Consider the following 17634-nt stretch of genomic DNA (forward strand, 5'->3'; position numbering starts at 1 on the left):
ATAGCGCCTGCGTGGCCACGCAGGACTTGGTATGCAGACCTGGTGGACATGTCATCCCTTCCACCATGGTCTCTGCCATTGAGACAGGACCTTCTGATTCAAGGTCCATTCAAGCATCCAAATCTAATTTCTCTGCAACTGACTGCTTGGAGATTGAACGCTTGATTCTATCAAAGTGGGGTTTCTCTGAGTCGGTCATAAATACCTTGATTCAGGCTCGAAAGCATGTTACCAGGAGAATTTATCATAAGATATGATGGAAATATCTTTTTTGGTGCGAATCCAAAGGCCTCTCCTGGAGTAAAATCAGGATTCCTAATATTTTGTCTTTTCTCCAAGAGGGATTGGAGAAAGGATTATCAGCTAGTTCCCTAAAGGGACAGATATCTGCTCTGTCTATTTTGTTGCACAAGCGTCTGGCAGATGTTCCAGACGTTCATGCTTTTTGTCAGGCTTTAGTTAGAATTAAGCCTGTGTTTAAACATATTGCTCCGCCATGGAGTCTAAATTTAGTTCTTAGAGTTCTTCAGGGGGTTCCGTTTGAACCCATGCATTCCATAGATATTAAGCTTTTATCTTGGAAAGTTTTGTTCCTAGTCTCTATCTCTTCAGCTCGAAGAGTTTCTGAACTATCTGCATTACAATTTGACTCTCCTTATCTTGTGTTCCAGCGTACCAAGCCTGGGTTCCTACCTAAGGTTGTTACTAACAGGAATATCAATCAAGAAATTGTTGTTCCTTCTCTGTGTCCTAATCCTTCTTGTAAGAAGGAACGTCTGTTGCACAACTTGGATGTGGTTCGTGCTTTGAAATTTTATTTGCAGGCAACCAAAGATTTTCGTCAAACATCTTCTTTGTTTGTTGTCTATTCTGGAAAGCGTAGGGGTCAAAAGGCTACGGTGACTTCTCTTTCCTTTTGGCTGAAAAGCATCATCTGTTTGGCTTATGAGACTGCTGGACAGCAGCCTCCTGAAAGGATTACAGCTCATTCTACTAGAGCGGTAGCTTCCACATGGGCTTTTAAAAATGATGCTTCTGTTGAACAGATTTGTAAGGCTGCGACTTGGTCGTCACTTCATACCTTTTCAAAATTTTATAAATTTGATACTTTTGCTTCTTCGGAGGCTATTTTTGGGAGAAAGATTTTGCAAGCAGTGGTGCCTTCCGTTTAGGTTCCTGTCTTGTCCCTCCCTTCATCCGTGTCCTAAAGCTTTGGTATTGGTATCCCACAAGTTAGGATGAATCCGTGGACTCGGTACATCATGCAAAAGAAAACAAACTTTATGCTTACCTGATAAATTTCTTTTTTTTGCGATGTACCGAGTCCACGGCCCGCCCTGTCTATTCAAGACAGATGGTATTTTTTATGTAAACTTCAGTCACCTCTGCACCTTATAGTTTCTCCTTTTCTTCCTTGGCCTTCGGTCGAATGACTGGGGGTGGAGTTAAGGGGGGAGCTATACAGACAGCTCTGCTGTGGTGCTCTCTTTGCTACTTCCTGTCAGGAAAGACAATATCCCACAAGTTAGGATGAATCCGTGGACTCGGTACATCGCAAAAGAAAGAAATTTATCAGGTAAACATAAATTTTGTTTTTGTTTTCTAATTTATCATAATGTGACCAGTCAGAGACAGGTCAGAAATAACCACAGGTTTGTGACTAATTCTCCTTTGATTTTAGAACCTCTAGGGATTGGTTCAGTGACCAACGTGCGTGTGGTAGATGTGGGGTTAGGACGGATCCGGCTGACATGGACTGGAGTAACAGGTGCCACACAGTATAGACTCATCATCCAGAACTCTGAGGGTAGGTACAGTGGGATTGGGGAAATAAATCTCTGTCTTATGTCACCACGTGTCCCCAGCATGGTTAAGAGGTTGGTGGTGGTTTATGATGTATTTGTGTGGACCAACCAAAACTTTTAAACATTGGCTATATACTATTCCAGCTTAAAACACAAATTGCATTATCAATAACTAGCCCCATAGGCAATAATTCAAAATTATGTAGAAAGAAAATATTGATATAGAATCTACTCTATGGATATGCGTTCTTTTGTCTGTAAAGTCGGACTGCATGGTCTGCAGTTATACACAGTGTAAGATGAATGCACTTCTGTTCCACATCTGGGATTTGTAAATGTTTTAAGTGCTATAAAGTATTATTAAACACAAATTCCTAAAAGGTAGCCAAAAACAGCCCTTCACTATATAAAAATTAATTGCTTCCCCATTTTATGGGAAAATACAATTTTCATATATCAGCAACACTTTGTGGTAAATATGTATTTGGTAATTGTGGAAGCATATGTTTGTGCCACAATGTAAATAAAGTTCGACAAAGTCATCTCTCATATAACCAGATGTGTCACTGTAATGGAGTGGACCTTGTCAGGAAATGAAGAGCACAAACAGAATAATTTCAGTCTTTACTTTCAGTCAGCAGTTCAAGGGTTAAACAAACAAGCAAAATAATAACCGCACACATACAAAGTCACATGCTTTAGAACAGAAAAACAAACACATAACTTATATAATCCTACAAGTTCTTAGGATAAAGCATTACACATTTTACTACAGGTTATCCAAGAAAACTCTCCCAGTGTCTTTCTACTTCCCTGTCTGAGATCCAAATGAATCTAACCTTGCTTGCAAGAGCTGCCTTATAGCCCTCTAACTATCCTCGGCTGTTGTTAATTGGCTTCTTGTTGCTTGCCTGTTACTAATAGTAATATTTTCAGCAGTGAGCTGGCACTGAGCCTTACAGCATTTTGGTTCTTTCAGGATTGTATTTTCCCTGTAGAGAAATTAACCCTTTTTACAGGAATGAGTTTATACACTCCATCACAGTCACTTTTTTGTTTTGCTTTGGTTGTGATCTGGACAGATGGCACTGAAGTGACCAGAGTGATCCCAGGAGATCAGACACTTTTTGAGTTGACTGACGTCTTGGGAGGAGTCAACTATATAATAAGACTGACTGCGCTGGTGGGAACTCGAGAGGGGAACCCATTCATTGTGAATGTCAGTACGGGTAAGTGGCCTCATTGTTGATATGAATTAATGAGCACACATATGTAACGCTGTAATGATGAATAGTAAAGACCCAGTTACATGTTGTTTTTTTTAATGTTCAGATGACGGAGTTGTAGCGGGTGTCCAAAATGTTCGTGTTTTGAGAACCAGAACCAACAGCTTGAGAATCACATGGACCGGGATAGCCAAAGCTACAGGGTACAAAGTGACCTGGAGGAGGAGCGATGGTAGGAAACATTATTGTATCATTTACAATGTACAAATTATACAGAGATACCTGCAACTGGCTTTATAAGCTCATCTACATGTAGGACTAAAAAAAACTTTATGTCACAAAGTATCCAGTATCATAGGGGTTAACATATTTATATGAAACCTAGGAGCCAAACAGAATATTAATGTGCCAGACAAACATTTTTTTAGGTTCCAGGGAAGGAATTTATAGATTGACATATGTAGAATAATCCAAAAGTAAGTAAACAAGAACTGCTGGTGCAATGATAAATGCCGACAGTATATGCTGTCGGCATTTATCGATGTGCAGCGGATATGATATGCTACTTCGTATCATATCCTCTCGCACATTGATAAATATGCCCCTAAGGGGTTGGTTTATCATGAGTCTGGCGGACATGATTCGCTGTCGGCATTTATCATTGCACAAGCATTCCTTGTGAAATGCTTTTGCAAAGCCGCCCCCTGCAGATTCGCGGCCGCTAGTAGGGGGTGTTAATCAACCCGATCATATGTGATCCGTCCGTCGCCTCAGAGGTAGCAGACGAGTTAAGGAGCAGCGGTCTTAAGACCGCTGCTTCTTAACTCCTGTTTTTGGCGAGCCTTAAGTATCGCGTGGAAACAGCTGCATATAGCAGCATTCTGGCTTTAATAAATCAGCCGCTAGGTAGGCTGATAAGAGATTAGAGCGTGCACGTGTCTATAGCAGTCTATGGTAGCAGTGCTTGTAACTATATATATGGCTGCCAGATGGCTAGAGATGTGAACGCTCCTGAGTTCACCTAGCATTACTCTTTAATAAAGGAGTAAAGACAATATTTTCAGTACATAAGTGTCTGGCACCTTTGTAGTACTGGCAGTGCTGAGTTATCTCTCTGTTTGTATAAAAAATAAATCCCTTTACTCTTCTATCTTCTCATCCTAAAAACCCCCACAAATGCTATTTATTTTTATTTAGTTTGTCATAAATACACATTCTGTTTGTTGTGTCTGTAACTGATAAAGTTAATTTGTTCAATAGGTCGACCTCTCACAAGGACGCTGCCGGCAGACGTGACTGTGTTTGATATTGAGGCGTTACAGCCTAACACTGCCTACATTATTGGGGTGTCTGCTCTGATAGGAAGCAGAGAGAGTAGCCCTGTGACGGTCACAGCTCAGACAGGTACAGTCTCTTAAAGGGACTTTTATACATTATAGCCCTGGTATTCAATGGGTTAACAATTAATCGCTGTTTGGAGTTGATTTTTGAGGGGTGTGTACAAAACGGTATTAAATAAATGTTTATAGTCCAACATATTATGTGAATATTACACATAATATTGTCATCAGAGAAATAAATGAATCAGGAGTAATGAAAAGGAGTAAGCTATGTAACGTGAGCTAGGTAATGGGATCTATCTATTGTGAGCTAGGTAATGTGAGATAGATAATGTGAGCTAGGTAATGTGAGATAGATAATGTAAGACATGTAATGTGAGCTATGTAATGTTACCTATGTAATGTGAGCTAAGTAATGTGAGTTATCTATTGTGAGCTAGGTCATGTGAGCTATCTATTGTGAGCTAGGAAATGTGAGCTAGGTAATATGAGCTATCTATTGTGAGCTAGGTCATGTGAGCTATCTATTGTGAGCTATCTATTGTGAGCTAGCTCAGCTAGGTAATGTGAGCTAGGCAATGTGAAATAGGTAATTTTAGCTATGTAATGTGAGATAAGCAATGAGAACTATCTATTGTGAGCTAGGCAATGTGAGATAGGTAATGTGAGATAGATCATATAAGACATGTAATGTGAGCCATGTAATGTGAACTAGGTATGAGCTAGGCAATATGAGATAGGAAATATGACAAAGGCAATGTGAGATAGGTAATGTGAGATAGGCAATATGACAAAGGCAATGTGAGCTAGGTAATGTGAGCTAGGTAATCTGAGCTAGGCAATATGAGATAGGTAATGTGAGAAATCATGTAAGGCATGTAATGTGAGGCATGTAATATTAGCTAGGTAATGTGAGCTAGGCAATGTGAGATAGGTAATGTGAGCTAGATAAATTGAGCTAGGTAATGTGAACTAGCTTATGAGCTAGATAAAATGAGCTAGGAATATAGTGAGCTAGGTAATGTTTGCTAGGTAATGTGAGCTAGGCAATATGACATAGGCAATGTGAGATAGGTAATGTGAGCTAGATAAATTGAGCTAGGTAATGTAAACTAGCTTATGAGCTAGATAAAATGAGCTAGGAATATAGTGAGCTAGGTAATGTGAGCTAGGTAATGTGAACTAGGCAATATGATAAAGGCAATGTGAGATAGGTAATGTGAACTAGCTTATGAGCTACATAAATTGAGCTAGGTAATATGAGCTAGGCAATATGACACAGGCAATGTTAGATAGGTAATGTGAGCTAGGCAATAGGAGCTAGGTAGTGTGAGCTAGGCAATGTGGACTAGCTTATGAGCTAGATAAATTGAGCTAGGTAATGTGAGCTAGGCAATATGACATAGGCAACGTTAGCTAGGCAATATGAGCTAGGTAATGTGAGCTAAGTAATGTGAGCTAGGCAATATGACATAGGCAATGTTAGCTAGGTAATGTGAGCTAGCTTATGAGCTAGATACATTGAGCTAGGTAATGTGAGCTAGGCAATATGACATAGGCAATGTGAGCTAGGCAATGTGAGCTAGGTAATGTGAGCTAAGTAATGTGAACTAGCTTATTAGCTAGATAAAATGAGCAAGGTATATAGTAAAACAGGTAATGTTAGTTATGTAATGTTAGTAATGTAATGTTAATTAGGTAATATTAGCTATGTTTAATTTGTAACATGTAATAATTGCATTAGAAGATCATTTAGGATAAGATGCTTCACAGTCTGTGTAAAATCGCACTTCTGTGAATAGACCCCCAATCTTGAGCCTTATTTAAGGTGGTAAACATCTTCCTATAACAGCCGAGAGATTGAGGAGGTGTCTGTCACAGAAATATCTGAATGTTGTAAATATTGTCTGTAGATTCTATACTTTCTGTATGTTTTGAATTTCCTTCTGTCTCTCATTTTCATGACAGATGATGACTCTGTGGATGACGTCACAAACGTGCGAGTTTTAGACACAGGAGAGAACTCTCTGCGCATCGCATGGAACCCGGTTCCTAGGGCCACTAGTTACAGGATCACCTGGAGACGCAATGATGGTTTGTCTACCACAGCTGATTGCCCACTGATTTATAGCAATTTAAAACAAAATACCAAATTAATTAATGACCTTTGGAGATAAAATATAACAATAAATGTATATAGAGAATGTCACAAGGAATTTAGCATATACACATGTATATACACCATGTATTTCTACTCAAATATCTGAAACCGTAATCATTTTTGTTCAATTTTAATATATAATAATGTATTTTACTATGTATTACCTGTAAATATTTTACATTCCAATGTTCTTCACATAGTGGAAAGTAAAAGATGACATTTCGGGGATCAAACCGACCAAAGGGGATGGTTTGATCCCTGAAACGTCACAATAAATTTGTTTACCTTTGCAAGTCCAGTGAGTGTGGATCTTTTACTTATGCTTGGATACTGATGTTCCTGACACCCTGGCACTTTCTTGTGAGGTGTGAGTGCAAATCCCTCTTGAACTTTCATATATATATATATATATATATATATATATATATACATATATATATATATATATATATATATATATATATACATACACATATATATATGTATATAAATACATATATGTGCTTTTATTCTACTATAATTTTGCTTTTAATACTATTTAATATATATATATGTTAATTGTTAATATTACTTGCTCATGAATCAGATGTTGCTAAATAAATGTGCCACAGCTAAAGTATAATTAATTCTATAAACATTTATAGAGAATTTATTTATTTTATTTTTTCCTGTTTTAATGTTTATTGAGAGTTTAGTGCTGCATTTCACGCAACAATTCCTTTCTTTTCAGGGGTTGAGGTGTCTCAGTTGGTAACTAGCGACTTCACATCACTTGATATCACTGACCTGGTGACAGGAACGCCCTATACTATCCTTGTGTCGGCTCTCATTGGTAACAGGGAAAGCAACCCAGTGACCATTACTGCCCGGACAGGTAGGGCAAAGCCATTCAGTTTCCTGCCTTGCAGTTTTAGCATTAAGAATGGAATTATATTTTTATAATGTGTTCTGTACAGTAATGCCTATTGGCAACTAATGGATATTGGGCCCCGGAACCAACTTTTTGGTTCCCTACATATAAAATTCAGTAATAACAGAGACAGAGAGATTGCCAAAGACAATATTATACCAACTATATGCCCAATGTATAGTGTCTGATGTCCCCTGCATTCCCCTTTCTTAAAAGTTGTGTGTCCAACGACCCTAGATCAGATACATTGCTGCCGGGGCCCTCAAAATGCTCGATGCTCTGCTTAGACCTCAGAAGAGATGTGGAGTTTGAAGCTTACTTTGTGCTATCTATATTTGGTAAAACAAAAATAAATAACAGCTAAATACAGTGAACAGCACTAACCCCCCTAACACCACTGTTATAAGCCACTGTATAGTTGCACCTGCGGCACCACCTGCTATACCCCCCCCCCCTAATAATACCTTAGATCAACTGAATTATTATCAGTTTGTAAGAACAGAACCTCATTTATTGCCTGAAGTCCCATCTTCATTTAGAACATGGTACAGCAGGCTGCCTCTATAGAAAGCAAATCTACCAGAACCAACCAGCTGCAGTAAATGATTAAACACTGTGTTAATGGTACATTGTAGTGAAAATGAGCATCTGATAGATGTTTAGTAAAAATGAGCACTGTTAGTTTAAACCGTTTATGAAAAAACAATCAACATAGTTGTTAATATCTTTCCTCCACTAACAGGGGTCTATTGTACATTGGCTTAATGCAAAGTGCACAAGTATAAGCAAACAGCGATTCATACTGACTCCTGAGTTTGGCCACTGCAAATATATCTATTCAATAAAACACAAGCTCCTGTGACATATCTGTCCCAGCATCAACTTTTGACTCAATACTTCTTCCAATGCATCACACTGTCATATTGAATATTGGGAATATAATATACCATGCTACTGGGAGTAGATAATCCAAGGCTAAAAATTCCTTTATTGAAGCAACTGTGAAAATGACACAAAAAGCAATGGTCCAACACATCTAGCCCTTTAAACTGTTTTTTTGTTCCTTTTGTAAAGAAAAAAAATTACCTATTGAATGTCACAAAAGTACATGTGTTAGAGTTTATTTTCACAGTTCTTCTTTCTTGTTTACAGCTCTACAAAACGTTGGAAAAGTAACAAAGTTGGAGGTTCTTGAGAGACAGAATATTGTATTGGTGTCATGGGTTGGTGTTCAGGGAGCCACATCATACAAGATCTCCTGGAGCCCTGTGGATGGTAGGCCATAGAGGACCACTGATTAAACTTGTCAAGTGGTGGCAGCTAGGGGACTAACGTACAAAAACTGGGAAGTAGATATATTAAACCTGGTAGTATCTGTCAATATGTTCCTGGTAAAAATATAAAATAAGACAATATGCAGCTGTTCTGTCTCTATACTGAGACCTCAATGTCCATGTTGGCATGAAAATACAGTATGGAACCTAACAGAGTTTTCTTTCATGTAATTAGCAAGAGTCCATGAGCTAGTGACGTATGGGATATACATTCCTACCAGGAGGGGCAAAGTTTCCCAAACCTTAAAATGCCTATAAATACACCCCTCACCACACCCACAATTCAGTTTTACAAACTTTGCCTCCTATGGAGGTGGTGAAGTAAGTTTGTGCTAGATTCTACGTTGATATGCGCTCCGCAGCAAGTTGGAGCCCGGTTTTCCTCTCAGCGTGCAGTGAATGTCTGAGGGATGTGAGGAGAGTATTGCCTATTTGAATGCAGTGATCTCCTTCTACGGGGTCTATTTCATAGGTTCTCTGTTATCGGTCGTAGAGATTCATCTCTTACCTCCCTTTTCAGATCGACGATATACTCTTATTTATATACCATTACCTCTGCTGATTCTCGTTTCAGTACTGGTTTGGCTTTCTACAAACATGTAGATGAGTGTCCTGGGGTAAGTAAATCTTATTTTCTGTGACACTCTAAGCTATGGTTGGGCACTTTGTTTATAAAGTTCTAAATATATGTATTCAAACATTTATTTGCCTTGACTCAGAATGTTCAACATTCCTTATTTTTCAGACAGTCAGTTTCATATTTGGGATAATGCATTTGAATTAATCATTTTTTCTTACCTTCAAAAATTTGACTCTTATTTCCCTGTGGGCTGTTAGGCTCGCGGGGGCTGAAAATGCTTCATTTTATTGCGTCATTCTTGGCGCAGACTTTTTTGGCGCAAAAAATCTTTTCCATTTCCGGCGTCATACGTGTCGCCGGAAGTTGCGTCATTTTTTGACGTTATTTTGCGCCAAAAATGTCGGCGTTCCGGATGTGGCGTCATTTTTGGCGCCAAAAGCATTTAGGCGCCAAATAATGTGGGCGTCTTATTTGGCGCTAAAAAATATGGGCGTCGCTTTTGTCTCCACATTATTTTAGTCTCATTTTTCATTGCTTCTGGTTGCTAGAAGCTTGTTCTTTGGCATTTTTTCCCATTCCTGAAACTGTCATTTAAGGAATTTGATCAATTTTGCTTTATATGTTGTTTTTTCTCTTACATATTGCAAGATGTCTCACGTTGCATCTGAGTCAGAAGATACTACAGGAAAATCGCTGTCTAGTGCTGGATCTACCAAAGCTAAGTGTATCTGCTGTAAACTTTTGGTAGCTATTCCTCCGGCTGTTGTTTGTATTAATTGTCATGACAAACTTGTTAATGCAGATAATATTTCCTTTAGTAAAGTACCATTGCCTGTTGCTGTTCCTTCAACATCTAAGGTGCAGAATGTTCCTGATAACATAAGAGATTTTGTTTCTGAATCCATCAAGAAGGCTATGTCTGTTATTTCTCCTTCTAGTAAACGTAAAAAATCTTTTAAAACTTCTCTCACTACAGATGAATTTTTAAATGAACATCATCATTCTGATTCTGATGACTCTTCTGGTTCAGAGGATTCTGTCTCAGAGATTGATGCTGATAAATCTTCATATTTATTTAAAATGGAATTTATTCGTTCTTTACTTAAAGAAGTACTAATTGCTTTAGAAATAGAGGATTCTGGTCCTCTTGATACTAATTCTAAACGTTTAGATAAGGTATTTAAATCTCCTGTGGTTATTCCAGAAGTTTTTCCTGTTCCTAATGCTATTTCTGCAGTAATTTCCAAAGAATGGGATAAATTGAGTAATTCATTTACTCCTTCTAAACGTTTTAAGCAATTATATCCTGTGCCGTCTGACAGATTAGAATTTTGGGATAAAATCCCTAAAGTTGATGGGGCTATTTCTACCCTTGCTAAACGTACTACTATTCCTACGTCAGATGGTACTTCGTTTAAGGATCCTTTAGATAGGAAAATTTAATCCTTTCTAAGAAAAGCTTATCTGTGTTCAGGTAATCTTCTTAGACCTGCTATATCATTGGCTGATGTTGCTGCAGCTTCAACTTTTTGGTTGGAAACTTTAGCGCAACAAGTAACAGATCATGATTCTCATGATATTATTATTCTTCTTCAGCATGCTAATAATTTTATCTGTGATGCCATTTTTGATATTATCAGAGTTGATGTCAGGTTTATGTCTCTATAGCTATTTTAGCTAGAAGAGCTTTATGGCTTAAGACTTGGAATGCTGATATGGCTTCTAAATCAACTCTACTTTCCATTTCTTTCCAGGGTAACAAATTATTTGGTTCTCAGTTGGATTCTATTATCTCAACTGTTACTGGTGGGAAAGGAACTTTTTTACCACAGGATAAAAAATCTAAGGGTAAAAACAGGGCTAATAATCGTTTTCGTTCCTTTCGTTTCAACAAAGAACAAAAGCCTAATCCTTCATCCTCAGGAGCAGTTTCAGTTTGGAAACCATCTCCAGTCTGGAATAAATCCAAGCCTGCTAGAAAGGCAAAGCCGGCTTCTAAGTCCACATGAAGGTGCGGCCCTCATTCCAGCTCAGCTGGTAGGGGGCAGGTTACGTTTTTTTCAAAGAAATTTGGATCAATTCTGTTCACAATCTTTGGATTCAGAACATTGTTTCAGAAGGGTACAGAATTGGTTTCAAGATGAGACCTCCTGCAAAGAGATTTTTTCTTTCCCGTGTCCCAGTAAATCCAGTGAAAGCTCAAGCATTTCTGAATTGTGTTTCAGATCTAGAGTTGGCTGGAGTAATTATGCCAGTTCCAGTTCCGGAACAGGGGATGGGGTTTTATTCAAATCTCTTCATTGTACCAAAGAAGGAGAATTCCTTCAGACCAGTTCTGGATCTAAAAATATTGAATCGTTATGTAAGGATACCAACGTTCAAGATGGTAACTGTAAGGACTTTTGTTCAGCAAGGGCATTATATGTCCACAATAGATTTACAGGATGCATATCTGCATATTCCGATTCATCCAGATCATTATCAATTCCTGAGATTCTCTTTTCTGGACAAGCATTACCAGTTTGTGGCTCTGCCGTTTGGCCTAGCTACAGCTCCAAGAATTTTTACAAAGGTTCTCGGTGCCCTTCTGTCTGTAATCAGAGAACAGGGTATTGTGGTATTTCCTTATTTGGACGATATCTTGGTACTTGCTCAGTCTTTACATTTAGCAGAATCTCATACGAATCAACTTGTGTTGTTTCTTCAAGATCATGGTTGGAGGATCAATTTACCAAAAAGTTCATTGATTCCTCAGACAAGGGTAACCTTTCTGGGTTTCCAGATAGATTCAGTGTCCATGACTCTGTCTTTAACAGACAAGAGACGTCTAAAATTGATTTCAGCTTGTCGAAACCTTCAGTCACAATCATTCCCTTCGGTAGCCTTATGCATGGAAATTCTAGGTCTTATGACTGCTGCATCGGACGCGATCCCCTTTGCTCGTTTTCACATGCGACCTCTTCAGCTCTGTATGCTGAATCAATGGTGCAAGGATTACACAAAGATATCTCAATTAATATCTTTAAAACCGATTGTTCGACACTCTCTAACGTGGTGGACAGATCACCATCGTTTAATTCAGGGGGCTTCTTTTGTGCTTCCGACCTGGACTGTAATTTCAACAGATGCAAGTCTCACAGGTTGGGGAGCTGTGTGGGGATCTCTGACGGCACAAGGAGTTTGGGAATCTCAGGAGGTGAGATTACCGATCAATATTTTGGAACTCCGTGCAATTTTCAGAGCTCTTCAGTTTTGGCCTCTTCTGAAGAGAGAATCGTTCATTTGTTTTCAGACAGACAATGTCACAACTGTGGCATACATCAATCATCAAGGAGGGACTCACAGTCCTCTGGCTATGAAAGAAGTATCTCGAATTTTGGTTTGGGCGGAATCCAGCTCCTGTCTAATCTCTGCGGTTCATATCCCAGGTATAGACAATTGGGAAGCGGATTATCTCAGTCGCCAAACGTTGCATCCGGGCGAATGGTCTCTTCACCCAGAGGTATTTCTTCAGATTGTTCAAATGTGGGAACTTCCAGAAATAGATCTGATGGCGTCTCATCTAAACAAGAAACTTCCCAGGTATCTGTCCAGATCCCGGGATCCTCAGGCGGAGGCAGTGGATGCATTATCACTTCCTTGGAAGTATCATCCTGCCTATATCTTTCCGCCTCTAGTTCTTCTTCCAAGAGTAATCTCCAAGATTCTGAAGGAATGCTCGTTTGTTCTGCTGGTAGCTCCGGCATGGCCTCACAGGTTTTGGTATGCGGATCTTGTCCGGATGGCCTCTTGCCAACCGTGGACTCTTCCGTTAAGACCAGACCTTCTGTCACAAGGTCCTTTTTTCCATCAGGATCTCAAATCCTTAAATTTAAAGGTATGGAGATTGAACGCTTGATTCTTGGTCAAAGAGGTTTCTCTGACTCTGTGATTAATACTATGTTACAGGCTCGTAAATCTGTATCTAGAGAGATATATTATAGAGTCTGGAAGACTTATATTTCTTGGTGTCTTTCTCATCATTTTTCTTGGCATTCTTTTAGAATACCGAGAATTTTACAGTTTCTTCTGGATGGTTTAGATAAGGGTTTGTCCGCAAGTTCCTTGAAAGGACAAATCTCTGCTCTTTCTGTTCTTTTTCACAGAAAGATTGCTATTCTTCCTGATATTCATTGTTTTGTACAAGCTTTGGTTCGTATAAAACCTGTCATTGAGTCAATTTCTCCTCCTTGGAGTTTGAATTTGGTTCTGGGAGCTCTTCAAGCTCCTCCGTTTGAACCTATGCATTCATTGGACATTAAATTACTTTCTTGGAAAGTTTTGTTCCTTTTGGCCATCTCTTCTGCCAGAAGAGTTTCTGAATTATCTGCTCTTTCTTGTGAGTCTCCTTTTCTGATTTTTCATCAGGATAAGGCGGTGTTGCGAACTTCTTTTGAATTTTTACCTAAAGTTGTGAATTCCAACAACATTAGTAGAGAAATTGTGGTTCCTTCATTATGTCCTAATCCTAAGAATTCTAAGGAGAAATCGTTGCATTCTTTGGATGTTGTTAGAGCTTTGAAATATTAGGTTGAAGCTACTAAGTCTTTCCGAAAGACTTCTAGTCTATTTGTTATCTTTTCCGGTTCTAGAAAAAGCCAGAAAGCTTCTGCCATTTCTTTGGCATCTTGGTTGAAATCTTTAATTCATCTTGCCTATGTTGAGTCGGGTAAAACTCTGCCTCAGAGGATTACAGCTCATTCTACTAGGTCAGTTTCTACTTCCTGGGCGTTTAGGAATGAAGCTTCGGTTGATCAGATTTGCAAAGCAGCAACTTGGTCCTCTGCATACTTTTACTAAATTCTACCATTTTGATGTATTTTCTTCTTCTGAAGCAGTTTTTGGTAGAAAAGTACTTCAGGCAGCGGTTTCAGTTTGAATCTTCTGCTTATGTTTTTCATTAAACTTTATTTTGGGTGTGGATTATTTTCAGCAGGAATTGGCTGTCTTTATTTTATCCCTCCCTCTCTAGTGACTCTTGTGTGGAAAGATCCACATCTTGGGTAATCATTATCCCATACGTCACTAGCTCATGGACTCTTGCTAATTACATGAAAGAAAACATAATTTATGTAAGAACTTACCTGATAAATTCATTTCTTTCATATTAGCAAGAGTCCATGAGGCCCGCCCTTTTTTTGTGGTGATTATGATTTTTGTATAAAGCACAATTATTCCAATTCCTTATTTTTTATGCTTTCGCACTTTCTTATCACCCCACTTCTTGGCTATTCGTTAAACTGAATTGTGGGTGTGGTGAGGGGTGTATTTATAGGCATTTTAAGGTTTGGGAAACTTTGCCCCTCCTGGTAGGAATGTATATCCCATACGTCACTAGCTCATGGACTCTTGCTAATATGAAAGAAATGAATTTATCAGGTAAGTTCTTACATAAATTATGTTGTTGTGCAACTAGAAAATATAATTATATATTATTTCTCTATCTCAGGTCAATGTTTTGGAGAATATATTTCTCCAAATGCTACTATTTTTTATACATACACTTGAATTTTCTATGAGCCCATGAACTGATTAAAATAATTATGGCACTTGAAACTCTAAACCTCTCATCTTTTAAAAGGCACCCATATAGTAATTCCTACAGTGCGCTATACATAATAATCAATCTATTAAAATATTATAATTTTTGGTGGTATTTGCCAAACCTTACTACATCAATCCATCACCCTTTATTGTCTTCAAACATTAGTTTAAAAAATAAGAGGCTCTCAATAGACAGTTATAGCTAAACTAGCTCAGTAGGTTGTTTTGGATTAATAAATCCAAAAAAAGGTTATTCCTTAAAAATTACGAGTATTATGTACTTTTTAAAGGTTTTGTCGTTTCTGGAAAGAGAAACACAAACAGATATGATCAGCTTCTAGATAAAAGTGCATAAGATATTATTAAATTGTGTAACGTTCATATCGCAAAATTGTCCAGTAATAAACCGTAGAAGTGTCCTTACTACTGACTGACTAGAAATTACATTTTTCTGTTTGGTCTTTAGGAGGATCAGAGCAAACTGCAGATGTCCCTGGAAATGTGAATTCTTATGAACTGGTGAACTTACAAGCAGGTGTGAGATACATAGTGAAAGTCACTGCGTCAATTGGTAATCGCCAAGGGGAGCCCTTCAGTGTCAGTGTCACTACTCGTAAGTCCTTTGTCACTTTACTTTTAAATATGTATTAGCTTGGTGTATGCCAATAAAGGACATTGTTATATCATATTTATAATTAGGAGATTGTTACACCTGTAACTACAGGAAATAACTTATTGTTCTACAATTAAAAAAAAAAGGAGCTATAATCATTGCTGTCTTTTGCTTGGACACAATTTATTTTCTCTGTTCTCTGTGGATCAGCTGATGTTCCCAAAGTGACCACGGTTAGAAATCTGCGTGTGACAGAGATTTCAAGGCAAAGCATCAGACTAAGCTGGGACCCTATAGAGGGAAGCACAGGATATCGGATCTTCTGGAAGTGGACTGAAGGTAAACTCATCTATTATCTTCCACTAAGGAAGTATTTATTCTGTAATAGCCTATTACCTACCTACCTTAATTAATTTATCTACTTTATCTTGAAGTCTTTCTCTCTATCTCATGGTCTCTGTGTGTCTCACTAAATCCTCAAGTTTATTTCTGGATTCCTTACCTTCTATTCCTCTAGAACAGTTTCCTCACTGTTCTCTAGATATTCTTCCAGATGTTCCTTCTAGATAAACCCATAACAATTATCTCTTGTGCTGCCAGAATTTAGCATTCAAACGACAATCTCTTCTTGTCCTAATTAAATTATCCCAATAAAATCTGTAAATCTGTGCATTATTATGGGCAGATCTAGACCATAACATTTTAGCAAAAACAATAAATATAGTAGTGCTTCTAATAAATAAACTCTTTATCTGATTTATAGTGTTCTGTAATTAGTTATGTCTACAATACATGGGTAAGGTCATTCAGGGGGTCTTCTTCAGGTCTACAATCTTTAATAACATTTATTCCTTCCTGAAGGTGGCGCAGAAAATAGCCGTGTAGTTGGCGGTAACGTCAGGTTCTATGATCTTAGTGGCCTGCAAGTCGGTGGTCGGTATAGCTTTCGGGTGGTTACATTGTTTGGAGATCAGCAAAGTGAGCCAGTGTCAATAGTGGCCAATACAGGTAAATAGCTACAGTCTGTCTATAGACAAATGTATCATCTGTATAATTATGTTCAGCCCAAATTACAGAAATGAGACCTTACACACCCTGAGCCCAAGGGGGGTTCTCTAACCCACATAAATTAGCATGGGTTTTTTCTTTATAAAAGTGTGTCCATTGTACCTAAAATTTATTTTTGTTTAGAATAAACATTGTTCTCTTTTACTCTTAGTGGTGCTTGTAAATACAAATAAATTATACCACTATGGTTATATATACAGTATATATATATATATTCTTCTCTTTTACTCTTAGTGATGCTTGTAAATATTGTTACTCCTTAACTCGTCCACCTGCTCTGAGGCGGTGAGCAGCAATCCGCCCGATCGCATACGATCGGGTTGATTGACACCCCTTGCTAGCGGCCAATTGCCCGCGAATGTGCAGGGGGCGGCATTGGAGAAGCATTTCTAGTGAAATTCTTGTGCAATGATAAATGCAGACAGTATATATATATATATATATATATATATATATACACATTCTTCTCTTTTACTCATAGTGGTGCTTGTAAATACAAATAAATTATACCACTATGGATATATATATATACATTCTCTTTTTCTCTTAGTGGTGCTTGTAAATACAAATAAATTATACCACTATGGATATATATATATATATATATACATTCTCTTTTACTCTTAGTGGTGCTTGTAAATACAAATAAATTATACCACTATGGATATATATATATATACATTCTCTTTTACTCTTAGTGGTGCTTGTAAATACAAATAAATTATACCACTATGGATATATATATATATACATTCTCTTTTACTCTTAGTGGTGCTTGTAAATACAAATAAATTATATCACTATGGATATATATTTCTAGTGAAATGCTTGTGCAATGATAAATGCTGACAGAGTATGCTGTCGGCATTTATCGATGTGCAGCGGATATGATTTTTTTCAATCAAGCACAAACCCAAAACTGCGCTAAGAGTACTTCAAATTCCATTGTTGTTTTACTAATAAGAACATTTTCTTTTTCTTTTTAAATATACAGTATATATATATATATATATA

General features: G+C 37.8%; 1 protein-coding gene across 1 annotated transcript in view; it reads left to right on the forward strand.

Moving 5' to 3' along the window:
* COL7A1 (collagen type VII alpha 1 chain) overlaps positions 1-17634 on the forward strand; it is a 398512-nt gene that overhangs the window by 164256 nt on the left and 216622 nt on the right. The window contains exons 17-26 of the mRNA XM_053689357.1: positions 1682-1807; positions 2888-3034; positions 3138-3263; positions 4292-4435; positions 6340-6465; positions 7263-7406; positions 8595-8717; positions 15406-15552; positions 15763-15891; positions 16414-16560. Coding sequence (XP_053545332.1) covers positions 1682-1807; positions 2888-3034; positions 3138-3263; positions 4292-4435; positions 6340-6465; positions 7263-7406; positions 8595-8717; positions 15406-15552; positions 15763-15891; positions 16414-16560 — 1359 coding nt within the window. The remainder of the gene's footprint in view (positions 1-1681; positions 1808-2887; positions 3035-3137; positions 3264-4291; positions 4436-6339; positions 6466-7262; positions 7407-8594; positions 8718-15405; positions 15553-15762; positions 15892-16413; positions 16561-17634) is intronic.

The sequence above is a fragment of the Bombina bombina genome, chromosome 7 (genome assembly GCF_027579735.1).
Source record: "Bombina bombina isolate aBomBom1 chromosome 7, aBomBom1.pri, whole genome shotgun sequence".
In the NCBI taxonomy this organism is placed as follows: domain Eukaryota; kingdom Metazoa; phylum Chordata; class Amphibia; order Anura; family Bombinatoridae; genus Bombina; species Bombina bombina.